This window comes from Cuculus canorus, chromosome 24, assembly GCF_017976375.1.
Source record: "Cuculus canorus isolate bCucCan1 chromosome 24, bCucCan1.pri, whole genome shotgun sequence".
NCBI classification, from domain to species: domain Eukaryota; kingdom Metazoa; phylum Chordata; class Aves; order Cuculiformes; family Cuculidae; genus Cuculus; species Cuculus canorus.
Window position 1 is genome coordinate 5,635,568 of NC_071424.1, and position 14,622 is coordinate 5,650,189.

General features: G+C 52.7%; 2 protein-coding genes across 3 annotated transcripts; one reads left to right on the forward strand and one right to left on the reverse strand.

The window, feature by feature from the left end:
* Positions 1-615: 615 nt before the first annotated feature.
* On the reverse strand, positions 616-4,100 carry PROK1 (prokineticin 1). Its single transcript, XM_009564329.2, has 3 exons — positions 3,979-4,100; positions 1,803-1,928; positions 616-1,042 (listed from the first exon to the last, which is right to left on the reverse strand). Exons 1-3 carry the CDS (start codon positions 4,048-4,050, stop codon positions 923-925), a joined length of 318 nt encoding a protein of 105 aa, XP_009562624.1. The 5' UTR covers positions 4,051-4,100; the 3' UTR covers positions 616-922.
* Positions 4,101-10,178: 6,078 nt separating this feature from the next.
* LAMTOR5 (late endosomal/lysosomal adaptor, MAPK and MTOR activator 5) lies at positions 10,179-12,760 on the forward strand. 2 transcript variants are annotated; one of them, XR_008453474.1, is made up of 4 exons: positions 10,179-10,261; positions 10,403-10,464; positions 11,362-11,602; positions 12,387-12,760. XR_008453474.1 is itself a non-coding variant. In XM_009564330.2 (4 exons), the coding sequence occupies exons 1-4, from the start codon at positions 10,227-10,229 to the stop codon at positions 12,445-12,447; spliced, it is 276 nt and encodes a 91-aa protein (XP_009562625.1). In that variant the 5' UTR covers positions 10,179-10,226; the 3' UTR covers positions 12,448-12,753. The 2 variants fall into 2 exon arrangements, 1 of the variants encoding a protein (XP_009562625.1); XM_009564330.2 differs by having other exon boundaries at positions 11,362-11,479; positions 12,387-12,753.
* Positions 12,761-14,622: the final 1,862 nt, after the last annotated feature.

The window sequence follows — 14,622 nt, forward strand, 5'->3', positions numbered from 1 at the left end:
TCAGCTCTGGACCCCTCACCACAAGAAGGATGTTGAGGCTCTGGAGTGTGTCCAGAGAAGAGCAACGAAGCTGGTGAGGGGCTGGAGAACAAGGGTTACGAGGAGTGGCTGAGAGAGCCTTGAGAAGAGGAGGCTGAGGGGAGACCTTATTACTCTCTACAACTGCCTGAAAGGAGGTTGTGGAGAGGAGGGAGCTGGGCTCTTCTCCCCAGTGACAGGGGACAGGACAAGAGGGAATTGTCTGAAGCTCCGCCAGGGGAGGGTCAGGCTGGACATCAGAAAAAAATTCTTCACAGTAAGAGTCATCGGCACTGGAACAGCTGCCCGGGGAGGGGGTCGAGTCACTTTCCCTGAAGGTGTTTAAGGAACGGGTGGATGAAGTGCTGAGGGACATGGTTTAGGGAGTGTTCGGAATGGTTGGACTCGATGATCCAGTGGATCCTTTCCAACCTGGTGATTCTGTGATTCTGTGATAAAAACCACAGAAGGAATGTCTTGGCTGCTGAGTTCTCTGCATCTACTTTCAGTCTTCCCAAATGGCATCACCCTTGATTTTTACCGTATAAAAGAAAGGAGGGAGGTGCAAGCTAGCTGACAGCACCCACTACATGCAGACAACATCTTGTGAAAGGGATTTTTGAAGCCACAGACAATTGCTACACAACTCGATCCTGTCCTCTGCAGAGGATTTGGAGCCGGATCCTGCTCTGGGCTGGGGCAGAGCTTTGCTAAACCAAATGTCAGAGCAGCATGACCCACCAGTGCTTCAGTTTCCCCATACGACATATAGCTTATAACAGCACTGTCTGCCTTGGAAAAGCACTTTTAAAGCTGCCTGGTGCTATGTGGGCACCTGATGGCCATGGGAGAGGGCAAGAAATGGGTGTTGGGGACTCACAGCCAGGGAGCCGCGAGCAGTGCCCTAAAAATCAATGTTCTTGAAGTCGAGGGAGCAGCGGTAGCGGCCGTCGAGGAACTTAGAGCATATGAAGTTGGGCAAACAGGGGCAGGTGTGGTGCTGGCGCTTCCCGAAGAAAGGGACCTGCATAGAGATAAGAGAGAGATGAAGGTGTCAGGGCTCTGCCGCAGCTGAAAAATTATCAAATGGGATCAAAGCCCTGAGAAAATCTCTGGCTCTTCTCAGAGGTTTAATGGGAATATGCCTGAAATTAATTTTTGATCCCTCTGAAGCCCTTTGCTCTTTCCTTGTGCGAGCAGACGGAGCAGCATCATTAAATCTTGCTCCCATCATGCAAAATCGATATGGGAACGCAGAGTCGGATGCTCCCCCCCGAGTCTGGGACGCTGCCGTTAAATCCTCTCAGAGGAGGGATTGCAGCAGTGATGCGCTTCGCGCTAAGCCCAGTGCGCTGGGGTTTCTTATCAGACAGAAATCACAGTGCTGGGGCAGCTCTATGGCATTAACTCGGCTTCTCCACGCTTGGAAGAGCATTTCCAACTCAATTTGGAGCAGCACAGCCTGCGCTTTTCTTTAAGTGGAAAGGGCAGGCAACTCAGCTCCGAGTTGAGGTCTATAGCACCCATGGGGCATCTTTAGGATTTCAGGTGGTGCAGACAAGCAGGGGGTTGCTCAAAATACTTTAGAGGCTTAAACTAGCTGCATCCTGCCAGCTCGTGGACTGCTACGACGCTGCTTGAAGCCTCATCCCCTCAACAACAACCCCCTTCTCCATCCCAGGGTTTTAACAGAGCTTTTCTCCCATGTGAAGAGCTCGATGCCCTTTGCCCAGTCCTTGTTGCCCTCTTCCAGCCCCCCTGGTTGGACATCCCCAGGTTGGTACCTTGTGACTGAAAGGGTGGCACTCATCCCCCTCTTGTCCCAGGGGAGTGCACATCCGCAGCCCCCGCAGCCAGAGGCTGACGGCACAGCAGGTCCCGCTGCCACACTGCAGGTCTCGTTCACAGGCCTGGGGAGAGGGATGGTGATGGGTTAGTGAGATTGGCCTGGGAAAGCATCGCTAACCTCTTTTGGACCCCCAGCGGGAAAAATCAGCCCGTGCCAAGCTGCTGGGTGTAACCTCTTAATGAGGATTTGAGGGAGAGAGGGTTGTTGTTTCTAGCTCTCCCATTTTGGGTTAAGCTGGGGAGGTTTTGGGGCAGGGCACGGGTTGGCTTGGGAGGGATGGGGTTTGCAGAGTGAAGGGGGAAATCTCTCGTGCACGCAGGAATGATGGGAGGGACATAGGAAAAGTTTGCAGCTGCCCAACTTAGAAGCAGCATTGGTGTCAAGTCAGAGCTGCGGCGCTGAGGGAAGAATTCACTGTCCGGATCCTTCATTGTGTGCACACATCGTGCGTCTGAGCCTGTAAAACCTGCTAAACAATGCAAATGCCAAGTGCTTTTTGTGGTGTTGGTGGTAGCGGGGAGCAGAGAATGGCAACAACTCAGCCTCTCCCACCCGAGGCAGACTGAAAATGGAAAAGAGTCCCCTCTTCCCCTGGGATGGGGAAACTGAGGCACAGGTGCAATGCTGTACCAGCTCACCACCACACCTGAAAGCCCATGAGGATGTGCAGAAGAGGTGGATGGGAGTACCTTGAGCACCAAGCAGGCACCTTTTTTCCTCCCCAAGCCGTATTATCGTCACTAGAACAGTTCATTGCACCCCTGACACCTCCTCTGACCCAATTTCCTGACATCTGGTTGGCGGCACAACAAGAACTGTCAAGACTCACCCTAATCTCCACTCTGGATTCACCCCCTCCTTGGACACCTCTCTCCTTGGGGGCCCCCAAGCCCATTGCTCGCCCAGATGAAAAAGGATGGAATACGCAACTGGGTTAAAAAACAGGTGGGCAAAGGAGAGAGCAGGGTAATTTTGGGGTGCAGCCCTCTTGTAGGGGGGGAAATAAAGGGATTTTTGCAGATTCTTCCCTTTTCTGAAGGGAACCTGATTCCCCTTGAGCATCCAAACTATCTTATAACACCCAAATACTGTTAAAAATCAGGTACTAGGAATGAGGGACCTTTCCCTGCAAACTCCAGGGGCTGATGCAGGCACCCAGGGAGCTGCACATCCAACCTTTTTGCCCCGGTTATTCAAAATTAGTCATTTAAGCCCTAGCAATAATTTCAAGAGCTGCTGGGTCTGTTTGGCTCTGGATGGAGATAGATGCCACTGACCTGGTGCTGCAGCTCAGGTGCAAGTAGGGGTTGGGGACATCCAGCCAAAAAAACACCCGCAAGCTTGAAAGAAAGAGGTCTGAAAACAAGGAAAGTCTGGGAAAAGAGGAGCCAAAAGCGAGCTGAAGCCAAACACAAACCACAACAGTTGGGAAGAGGTGGAGAGGCAGCTGGGATGCAAACGCTTCGTATCAGGTTTAAACAGAAGATTTTTTGCTGCCAGGGGAAAAAGGACGGGGGTTCAGGTAAGCCTGACTAAAACCAACATCCGGACTCCTGCAGCACCACAAAAGCCTGGATTCTGTCCCCAAAATTTGCTGCTCCTCTTGCTTTTAGCATCACCCTCGGGTCAGCTCTTGCTCAGCAGCACGAAGCTCTTGGACACGCTGAGCCCCAAAAGCCAATTTACACCGCAGGGTGAGCATCATACCCCTCCTTTGCACCCCAGCACCCCCCTCTTTTAATAATTTCTCTTAATTTGTGAGTGAGAAAGACAACCCGGGGTGCTGGAGCCCTCGTCCTGATCGGGGACATGCTCTGGGGGATGCCTGTAAAGATATTAGTTTTTCCCTACTGGAAAGCTTCCAGAAATCTCCTGCATGCCAGGTTTGATGTGACCACCTCACCAGAGTGACTTTACACTCACGTGGGCTGTGGGAACCGCATCCATGCATAGGAAAAGAAAACGAAACAAGAAATAAAGTGGGGGGAAAAAAAAAAACCAAAGTAAACGGTGAAAGGCATCAATTCCTGCCTTATAGCCCGAAATAACAAATAAATACGGACATAAATAAATAAATCAATCTCTTAGGCTGGGGATAGAACTGGACTTACCCCGGTGATGACGGCACAGGGGCAGGAGGGGACGAGCAGGAGCAAGCAGAGGGTTTGGAGGAGCCAGCTCATGGTGCCAGGGTGAGATCCGTCTCCCCTGCGCAACTCAGGTCTGTGGCAGCTCCACGCCTCTCACCCTATATAACCCCTACCAGCTCCACCACCCTGGGGTTTTTTTTTTCTCCTTCCCCCTGATGATCTCAGAATGAACAAATGAGACCTGAATCTTTAATGGTATAAAAAAAAAATATTAATAAACCACTGTGGAAGGGAAAAAAAAAAACACCTCTCCCACTCGCATCCACTCCCAGGGTTATTTTTTCAGCTAAGCCAACATAGCTGGATTTGTCAAGTAGACCTCTATATCCATATTTATCCCTGATGGGTCTACTTGAGAATTTAATTAAGAATTTGTGATTGAAAAAAAAAAGAGAAACAAAAGAATGAAAGAAAACACGAGAATAAAGTTAGCCTCCTACTTCTCGGCTCGTAAGAGCACAACATGAAATAATGTGGCTCTTTGATAAATATCCTGTAGGAACAGAGACTCGGCTGCATTTATTTGTGATAATAAAAGAAGCAGGAGAGGGAATAATATCTTTTTCAGTAATGAGGGTCTGTTTGAATCTGAATATAATGTGTAAATATGTTGATTTATGAAGTATATTTCCTCTACCTTAAATTACATCTCCTGGGAGCACAATGGATTAAGACCAGGGATTGCTAAAGTGGCTAAAAAGACAGGGAAAAATTGAATTATTGGTTTCTTTTTTGATCTGTACATTCTGGGAGGATGCAAAGGACAACGTTCCAATGTGCTTGGGAATAAGGGGCATCAACAGAAGCATCCACTGGCCCCCATGGTCGTATCCAGAGCAAGAAATCTCTGCAGCCTCTGCAATGTCCACAGGGAGCTGGGGATGTTCACCACCCACTGCTTTGTCCCACACTGCCCTTTTGGGAGTCCAGCAATAAAATAAGAAGAAGAAGGAGAAGAAGGAAAAGAAGGAGAAGAAAGAGAAGGGGAAGGCGGAGAAGGAGAAGGAGAAGGAGAAGGAGAAGGAGAAGGAGAAGGAGAAGGAGAAGGAGAAGGAGAAGGAGGAGAAGGAGAAAGAAGGAGAAGGAGAAGGAGAAGGAGAAGGAGAAGGAGAAGGAGAAGGAGAAGGAGAAGGAGAAGGAGAAGGAGAAGGAGGAGGAGAAGGAGGAGGAGGAGAAGGAGAAGGAGAAGGAGAAGGAGAAGGAGAAGGAGAAGGAGAAGGAGAAGGAGAAGGAGAAGGAGAAGGAGAAGGAGAAGGAGAAGGAGAAGGAGAAGGAGAAGAGAAGGAGAAGGAGAAGGAGAAGGAGAAGGAGAAGGAGAAGGAGAAGGAGAAGGAGGAGGAGGAGAAGGAGGAGAAGGAGAAGGAGGAGAAGGAGAAGGAGAAGGAGAAGGAGAAGGAGAAGGAGAAGGAGAAGGAGAAGGAGAAGGAGAAGAGAAGGAGAAGGAGAAGGAGAAGGAGAAGGAGAAGGAGAAGGAGAAGGAGAAGGAGAAGGAGAAGGAGAAGGAGAAGGAGAAGGAGAAAGAAGGAGGAGGAGGAGGAGGAGGAGGAGGAGAAGGAGAAGGAGAAGGAGAAGGAGAAGGAGAAGGAGAAGGAGAAGGAGAAGGAGAAGGAGAAGGAGAAGGAGAAGGAGAAAGAAGGAGAAGGAGGAGGAGGAGGAGGAGGAGGAGGAGGAGAAGGAGAAGGAGAAGGAGAAGGAGAAGGAGAAGGAGAAGGAGAAGGAGAAGGAGAAGGAGAAGGAGAAGGAGAAGGAGAAGGAGAAAGAAGGAGAAGGAGGAGAAGGAGGAGGAGAAGGAGGAGGAGAAGGAGAAGGAGAAGGAGAAGGAGAAGGAGAAGGAGAAGGAGAAGGAGAAGGAGAAGGAGAAGGAGAAGGAGAAGGAGAAGGAGAAAGAAGGAGAAGGAGAAGGAGAAGGAGGAGGAGGAGGAGGAGGAGGAGGAGGAGAAGGAGAAGGAGAAGGAGAAGGGGAAGGAGAAGGAGAAGGAGAAGGAGAAGGAGAAGGAGAAGGAGAAGGAGAAGGAGAAGGAGAAGGAGAAGGAGAAGGAGAAGGAGAAGGAGAAGGAGAAGGAGAAGGAAAGATACCTTCCCATGGCCAATTCATGGACATGGGCTCCCACGGTCTACCTTGGATTCGTCTGAGGATCCTCAAGACCACACACCTAATGTCCTCATCCGCGCTGGCTGGGGCTGCGCAAGCAGAGAGTGTGGTGAAGATCCTTTGCACAATAAGGGCAGGAAATAAAACTCCATTTCCCCAACAAAAATAAAGCTGGGTTTGAGATTCTGATCCAACAAGATGGATTTTTCCAGCCCTGGATTGCTACCATGCCCATGGTATGGGGGGTGGTAGGGAGCCTACAGGAAAGCTGAGGAGGGGCACTCAGGGAGTGCAAAGATAGGATGAGGGGGAATGGTTTTAAGCCAAAAGAGGGGACATTGAGATGAGATCTTACGAAGAAATTCTTCACACTGATGTTGGGGAGGCCCTGGCCCAGGTTGCCCAAAGCAATGGTGACTGCCCCATCCCTGGAGGGGTTCCAGGCAAAGTTGGATGGGGCTTTGAGCCCCTGATCCAGTGGGAGGTGTCCCTGCCCATGGCAGGGGTGGAACTGGATGGGCTTTGAGGTCCCTTCCAACCCAATTCTATGATTCTATAAATCTCTGATTCTCTGATTCTATAATTCTACGTGGCACCAGAGTTCCCCACCAGCATCATTAATCTGGTCCCTTCTGGCTTATCCCACTGAGGAATAAACACTCCAGAGCCTTATTTTGGAAGTGCTCCCTGCCAGGAGGAGCTGCAGCTCCAGCCTCGCTGAGTGGATGGAGCATCCTTGCCAGATCTGGTCCATGGGTACAAATTAGGGAGTCATGGGGGGCTCAGTCCTAGGGGGAAACAAGGCCTGAAGCGATGGGCTGGGGGTTGAAATTTGGGGCTGATCAGAGGCACGCAGTTTAATTTTTTTCTGTTACATTTCTTTTGTTAATTTGTTAAATGTTAATTTTCTTTTCGCTTAAATTTCTTTTGTGAAGTATCAGTCCAGTGCTAAATCATAGAATCACCAGGTTGGAAAACACCTCTTGGATCGAGTCCAACCATTCCTATCCGCCACTAAACCGTATCCCTGAGCACCTCATCCACCCATCTTTTAAATCCCTCCAGGGATGGGGACTCCACTCCGTCCCTGGGCAGCCTCTGCCAGGCTAAAGCCCCTAAAGCCCTCTCTTCCAGAAATCCCGCAGCTGGGAATGGCCTGGGAGTGGTTATTTCAGGGAAGATTCCTTTAGGAGATGCTGATGGGGGGATGCAGCCCCTGACATGTTTGTGGTCTTGTCCTGTGTTTCTTCTGGGGGTAAAGGGCGAAGAAAAATCCTGAAAAAGGCAATATAAGTCCCAGCCATTGCTGCAGGGTGGGATGCAGTGGGGGAGCCCCTGGGCGGGTGGGATTGGGGTGCTCGGTGCTGCCCAAGAGAGCTCCCAGATTAAGAAAAAGGGAAGAAAAATAACATAAGAAAAATAACATAAAAATAATAAAAAAATTCTGCCGCATTTCACTTCCCCCATCAATAACATTTTAATTTTCTGACCTGACAAGCCAAGATCTATCGCCGGGCGCAGGCAGGAACGGTTTCAGATGGCACCTTATTAGCGTCACCGAGCTTTGCGATGCACCCACCATAAATTACCTCCCACTCTGCACCGGCGGCGAGGCCGGGGCCAGGCTGAGCGTCACTTTCAACGCTACTCTGCACTGTATGCACCCGTTCAGCATAGTACTTCTTGCTCCAAATATTAGGCTCCCACCCGTGTCCCTTTGTTGTCGTGTCCCTGCATCCTTTGAGGTGGTGCAGCTGAGAGGATGCTCTGGCTGGGGAGGGAGGACAGGGGCATCATGATTAAAACATCACTTGAATTCCATTTGGCTGTGTAAATCCTTAGCAGTCCTGCGCAGAGGGAGGAAAACACAAAGAAGGGAGGGAAAAAAAATCCGGGAATGGTGTTCCTCAGGGCTCAGTGCTGGGAGCAGTTGTGTTTGATATCGTTAGCCATGATCTGGATGAGGGTTGTTGAGTGCTCCCTCAGTCAGTTTGCAGACAAAACAAGTTGGGTGGGAATGTCAGTCTGCTGGAGGGCAGGAAAGCTCTGCAGAACGACCTGGAAAGGCTGGATCCATGGCTGAGACCAACAGGATGGGGTTCAACCAAGTGCCAGGTCCCACACTTGGGTCACAATAACCTCGTGAAGATCCAGGTTTGGGGGAGAGAGGCTGCAAAGCTGTCTGGAGGCAAAGGCCCTGGGCATGCTGTTTGACGGTGGCTGAACATGAGCCAGCAGAGGCCCAGGTGGCCAAAAGGCCACCAGCATCCTGGCTTAGATCAGCCATGGGGTGGCCAGCAGGAGCAGGGAAGGGATCGACCCCCTGAACTGATGTGGCTGCACCTCGAATCCTGGGTTCAGTTTTGTGCCACTCACTCCAAGAATCACAGAATCACAGAATCACCAGGTTGGAAAGGACCCACTGGATCATCGAGTCCAACCATTCCTAACACTCCCTTAAACCATGTCCCTCAGCACTTCATCAACCCCTTCCTTGAACACCTCCAGGGAAGGCGACTCGACCCCCTCCCTGGGCAGCTGTTCCAGTGCCGATGACTCTTACTGTGAAGAATTTTTTTCTGATATCCAACCTGAACCTCCCCTGACGGAGCTTCAGGCCATTCCCCCTTGTCCTGTCCCCTGTCACTGGGGAGAAGAGCCCAGCTCCCTCCTCTCCACAACCTCCTTTCAGGCAGTTGTAGAGAGCAATAAGGTCTCCCCTCAGCCTCCTCTTCTCAAGGCTCTCTCAGCCGCTCCTCGTCAGTCTTGTTCTCCAGCCCCTCACCAGCTTCGTTGCTCTTCTCTGGACACGCTCCAGAGCCTCAACATCCTTCTTGTGGTGAGGGGCCCAGAACTGAACACAGTACTCGAGGTGTGGTCTCACCAGTGCCGAGTACAGAGGGAGAATCCCCTCCCTGGACCTGCTGGTCACACCGTGTCTGATCCAAGCCAAGATGCCGTGGCCTTCTTGGCCACCTGGGCCACCGCTGGCTCATGGTCAGTCCCTGTCAACCATCACCCCCAGGTCCTTCTCCTCCATGCAGCTCTCCAGCCATTCTTCCCCCAGTCTGTAGCGCTGCATAGGGTTGTTGTGCCCCAAGTGCAGGACCCGGCATTTGGTCTTGTTAAACCTCATCCCATTGGTCTCGGCCCAGCAGTCCAGCCTGTTCAGATCCCTCTGCAGAGCCTCCCTACCCTCCAGCAGATCCACACTTCCTCCCAGCTTAGTGTCATCTGCAAACTTGCTGAGGGTGCACTCAATGCCTTCATCCAGGTCATTGATAAAGACATTGAACAGAGCTGGACCAGCACTGAGCCCTGAGGAACCCCACTTGTGACTGGAAGGCCTGGAGCGTGTCCGGAGAAGAGAACGGAGCTGGGAAGGGTCTGGAGCCCAGGAGTTCTGGGAGCAGCAGAGGGCCCTGGGGCTGTTCAGCCTGGAGAAGAGGAGGCTGAGGGGAGACCTCATCGCTCTCTGCAGCTCCTGGAGAGGAGGTTGTGGAGAGGTGGGCACTGCGCTCTTCCCCCCAGTAATAAGTGATGGGATGAGAGGAAATGGTGTCAGGTTGCACCAGGTGAGGTTTAGATTGGATATTGGGAAATATTACTTCAAAGAAACAGTTGTCAAGCCCTGGCAGAGGCTGCCCAGGGCAGTGAGGGTCTCCATCAATGGGGGGGGTTCAAAATTATGTAGATGTGGCACTTGGGGACATGGTTTAGCAGACACGGTGGGGTTGGGCTGTTGGTTGGAACTGGTGATCGTAAAGATCTTTTCCAATCTCAATGATTCCATGGTTCCATGAGAACGCTGCCTGGGCACGGATGCTCTGGGAGGCAAGAGGGTGCGTGTCCTGCACCTGCAGCTGCTCCCGCAGCTCAAGGCACGGTGCACGGGTGAGCCTGCAGGGGCTGCTCCATTGCACGGAGCCCGGGAGGCTCGCAGGGACGGGGACAAGGCACGGCGGGAGGATCAATCCAGTATTTACAGCAGGATCCCCCAGGGAGGCTGAGCGGGCGCCTTCGCGCCGCGAATCTTTTTGGTCCCGCGGCGCCGCCGTCCTTTGGGTCACGTGGGTGACGCCGCTGCCCGGAAAGGCGGAAGTAGAGGTGCGGCGACATGGAGGGGACGCTAGAGCAGCACCTGGAGGACACGTACGGGCCCGGGGGGACACGAGGGGGAAGGGACGGGGCTGAACGGGCCCTGAGGGGCTGTGGGGACCGGGGAGGAGCCGGGCCTGGGCGGGGGGTGCGTGCCCGCCCTCGCTGACCGCCGCTGTTTGCCTCCCCTCGCAGCATGAAGAGCCCGGCCGTGGTGGGCGTTCTCTGCACCGACTCGCAGGGGCTCAACCTGGGCTGTGAGTAACCGAGCGCTGCCGGGGAGGCACCCTGCTCCCCGCCCGGGTGTCCCCAGGCCACACCTGCCCCGCTTCCCCCACAGGGGCGGTCACACACCGGGGCCTCCTGCCGCTTAAATCCAGGGGCTGGTGTGCCAGCCCATGGGGAGGTGAATGAATACCTTTAGCCCAGGGACACTGCTTCCCCCACAGCCCAGAGGACAGCAGAGGCTCCTTGTCACTTAAGTCCAGTTTCCGGGGTAACAGGGGAGAAGCGGTGTCAGCCCCTGGGGAGGGGGGAATGGACACCTCTGGCCTCAGGAGGCCACTTCTCCTACAGCCTGGAGGAAAGCAGTGCCTCCTACCACTTAAATCCAGGTTTGGGGGCATTTTCGGGGTAACAGTTGGGAGAGAAACTGCGTCAGCCCATGGTGGGGGGAATGGATACTTCTGGCCCTGGGATGCTGCTTCCCCCACAGCCAAGAGGAAAGCAGAGCCTCCTTGCTGCTTAAATTCAGGGGTTTGGGTGTTTTGGGGGTAACAGTTAAAGGAGAATCTGTGGCAGCTCATGAGGAGGGGAATGGATACTCCTGGCCCAGGGAAACAACTTCCTCCACAGCCCAGAGGAAAGCAGAGCCTTCTTGCCACTTAAATCCAGGCTTTTGGGTGCTTTGGGGGTTAACAGTTAGGAGAGAAGCTGTGTCAGCCCACTGGGGAGGGGGATGGATACCTCTGGCCCTGGGACACTGCTTCCCCCACATCCCGGAGGAAAGCAGAGCCTTCTTGTGGCGTAAGTCCAGTTTAAGTGGGTTTGGGGGTAACAGGGTAAGATCTGCATCAGCCCTTGGTGAGGGAAATTATCCCCTCCAGCGTTGTCACAGCACACATGGTTGACCCATTGTCTCCCACCTCTCGCAGGCCGAGGAACCCTCTCCGATGAGCACGCCGGCATCGTCTCTGTCCTCGCCCAGCAGGCAGCCAAGCTCACCTCCGACCCAACCGATACGCCTGTGGTGTGCCTCGAGTCAGACAGCGGGTGGGCTTCCAGCCAGGGGTGCCCCTTCTCCCCAGAGCCAGAGCCCTAGAGCAGCTCTCCCCTGTTTTGAGCTAAACAGGCAGGCCTGGAAGAAGCCCCATCTGCAAAGCCATGGGGGTGAAGGTAGTCACTGCCATAGGCATGTTAATTCTTTAGATTAACAGCACCTTGAGGAGCAGGAACTGTAAAAGCGGCAGGAAACCCTTTAAATGGTGGTGGCTGCTGCAACTCTGCTTCTTGGTATCTCCTTATCTAATTAAACTCATGCTGTAGCCGGTCAGCAAAGACTGTATCACTACAGGAAAGCCGAGGAGGGGCTTTTTATCAGAGGGTGCAGGGATAGGATGAGGGGAACAGTTTTAAGCTGAAAGAGGGGAGATGGAGATTGAGATGAGATCTTGGGAAGAAATCTTTTCCTGTGAGGGTGGGGAGGCCCAGCAACAGGTTGCCCAGAGCAGTGGTGGCTGCCCTGGAGGTGTTCAAGACCAGGTTGGATGGGGCTTGGAGCCCCTGATCCAGTGGGTGGTGTCCCCATCCATGGCAGGGAGTCAGTACTGGATGTGATTTAAGGTCCCTTCCAACCCAAAGCATTCCATGATTCTGTGATTCTTCATGGGAGTGGGCAGAAGGGGACACAGCAACTGGTCATGCAGTCTCCTTCTCTGGGCATATTCAAACCTGTACTCCTGCGCAGCCTGCTGGAGGTGAACCCACTTTAGCACAAGGACTGGACAGGATTCCACAGTTCCCTTCCCATTCTAGCTGTTACCAGATTCAGTGACCAGCAAGTCTAGCGCAGAGTTGGTGGTTGCTGCAGCCACTGAGTCACACCCCTCTCCAGTTTCTCACCAAAGTCAGCTCCTCCTCATCACAGCCGGCTTCTTAGCTGCTTCTTTTCATGTTCTAGGAATATCATGATCCAGAAGCACGACAGCATCACTGTAGCAGTGCACAAGCTGGCATCCTGACCCTGGGGAACCTGCCCAGCGTTCCACTCCCACATCAGTTCCAGCTCCTCCTTACTGGACAACCACTCTCCTCTACTGCTCCAGCACAGCTTCTAGTATAAAACCTGGGCTGAAGGCTTTCCCTCTCCACTTAACACCTCCTGTGCAGCTAGCGGGGTCTCCAACTTGCATTCTAGCAGTTGTGTTGCTGAGGATGAAGCGTGGGTCACTCACCAAGATCATATAATGATCAGATACTGCGCACTGTATGTTTGTGTGGCCTTTCTTTGGAGAAATCAATAAATGACCTGCAAAAAAATGGGCCTTTTCTTCCCTTTGCTCCTGATGTGAAAACTGTTGCCCAGTGCTTTGCCTTGTTTCCAGACTTCTTCCAATCCCCTTTCATTTGCATTTCTCTAGAGTAGAGGAGCAGTGCACAAAGACTTGAATTAATGGAGACCCCTTCAGTGGAAAAGGTACAAACTTTCCAAGGAATTTCTCCTGGGGAATGTTTAGCCTCCTCTAGTTAAAATTTCTGTACAGGAGTTACTTGCTTACTACGTCTTGGATTGAAGTTCAAACCTAAATGTGCTGCTTTGTGTAAACTGTAAGGGGATGATGGCAACATCCTCACAAAGCCCAACTTCTCTCCCTCCTAGAGATCAAGCATTTGAAATGGGGCAGGGAAACAATCCTGCAGAAGGGCTTTCCCCTTTAAAAATGCTATGCTCACATTTGTTATAGCAAGTCCAGAGGAGGCCACAAAGATGATCCAAGGGCTGGAGCACCTCCCATACAAGGACAGGCTGAGAGATTTGGGGTTGTTCAGCCTGGAGAAGAGAAGGCTGCAGGGAGACCTTAGGGTGACTTCCAGTAGGGAAAGGGGCTCCAGGAAAGCTGGGGAGGGGCTCTGGATCAGGGAGTGCAGGGATAGGATGAGGGGGAATGGTTTTCAGCTGAAAGAGGGGAGACCAAGATCTTAGGAAGAAATTCTTCACAGTGAGAGCGGGGAGGCCCTGGGCCAGGTTGTCCAGAGCAGTGGTGGCTGCCCCATCCCTGGAGGGGTTCCAGGCCAGGTTGGATGGGGTTTGGGGCAACATCATCCAGTGGGAGGTGTCCCTGCCCATGGCAGGGGTGGAACTGGATGGGCTTTGAGGTTCCTTCCAAGCCAAACCATTCCACAATTCTATGTGTAGGGGAGTGAAAAATGGAGCTGGCCTGCAGGTGTCTGCACATAAAGCGGAAGGGAAGCTTCGCAGCGGAGCACAAGCTAACAAATGAAGCTGGTTCAGACAGAAAACAACATTCATGCTGCTTTGATTTTGCTCCTCGGTGCAGCTCTGCTTGCCAGTGACGCCCCCAGCCTCACAGCCATTGCTGTGTGTGGAGCAGGAGGCAGGGATGAGTCTCCCCTGCGTGGCTGGGCGCCGTGCACCTGCTGAGGTCCGAGTTAATTCCCAGCCTCAGTAGTTGGAGTTGGTGTGTCCAAGCTCTGTGGCGGTGTTGAAGGGCCCTTTTCCCCTCTCCCTGACAGCCCACAGAGTGGAAGCACAGCTCAAGTCAGACCGTTTCTTCACAGACATCTGACAGCTCCCAGCACAGATGCTGCACCAGATGCTGGTGCTGCTGTCAGCACCCCTGAGCCCCCCTTAAACCATACTCACTGCAAAACCAATTCCACTTCAATAAAAGATTTGTGCAAGGCTCCGATAAACCCACGTCATGGGCTCCTACAGCAGGATAGAGCATTGCCTTCTCTGCCAAGGAAGCAGAGATCGGTATCACGATCCTACAATTTTCTCTGACCTCCAGAACACTGACTGGGGTGTCACAGGTCATCCGAAATGGGGGGAGGAAGCGTGTGTTTACTCACGAGTTTGTGCATATTTACAACAGAGGCATGGAGCCAACTCAAATCCCGCTCAAGTACCAGCTCCGCTCAAAGGCTGCGGCAGCGCGGCTGCTCCGCTCCAGCTGCTGAGCATCTTAGCTGGAAAACCTACAGTTTTCCAGGCTATCGCCTCCTCCTAAACAATGCAGTTTCCCGGGCCAAGGGCCACGCAGCAGACACAGGGCAGGCACTCTGCTCCCTTGCAGCCACCAGCAGCCTCAGGCTTGGCTTCAGTCCATCACTGCCACCCACCGCTCTGCTCAACGCCCAGAGCTCTAACCCTTGCAGGTTTCCCTTCCTCTTTC

Bases quoted from the DNA above. Each gene is read 5' to 3' on its own strand.
- PROK1 (XM_009564329.2), bottom strand. From the start codon at position 4,050: ATGAGCTGGCTCCTCCAAACCCTCTGCTTGCTCCTGCTCGTCCCCTCC. The intron at 1,929-3,978 runs GTAAGTCCAGTT...CCCTCTCCCCAG, and splicing joins CCTGTGCCGTCATCACCGGG to GCCTGTGAACGAGACCTGCA. The intron at 1,043-1,802 runs GTACCAACCTGG...ATCTCTATGCAG, and splicing joins GCCACCCTTTCAGTCACAAG to GTCCCTTTCTTCGGGAAGCG.
- LAMTOR5 (XM_009564330.2), top strand. From the start codon at position 10,227: ATGGAGGGGACGCTAGAGCAGCACCTGGAGGACAC. The intron at 10,465-11,361 runs GTGAGTAACCGA...CACCTCTCGCAG, and splicing joins GCAGGGGCTCAACCTGGGCT to GCCGAGGAACCCTCTCCGAT. The intron at 11,480-12,386 runs GTGGGCTTCCAG...TTCATGTTCTAG, and splicing joins TGCCTCGAGTCAGACAGCGG to GAATATCATGATCCAGAAGC.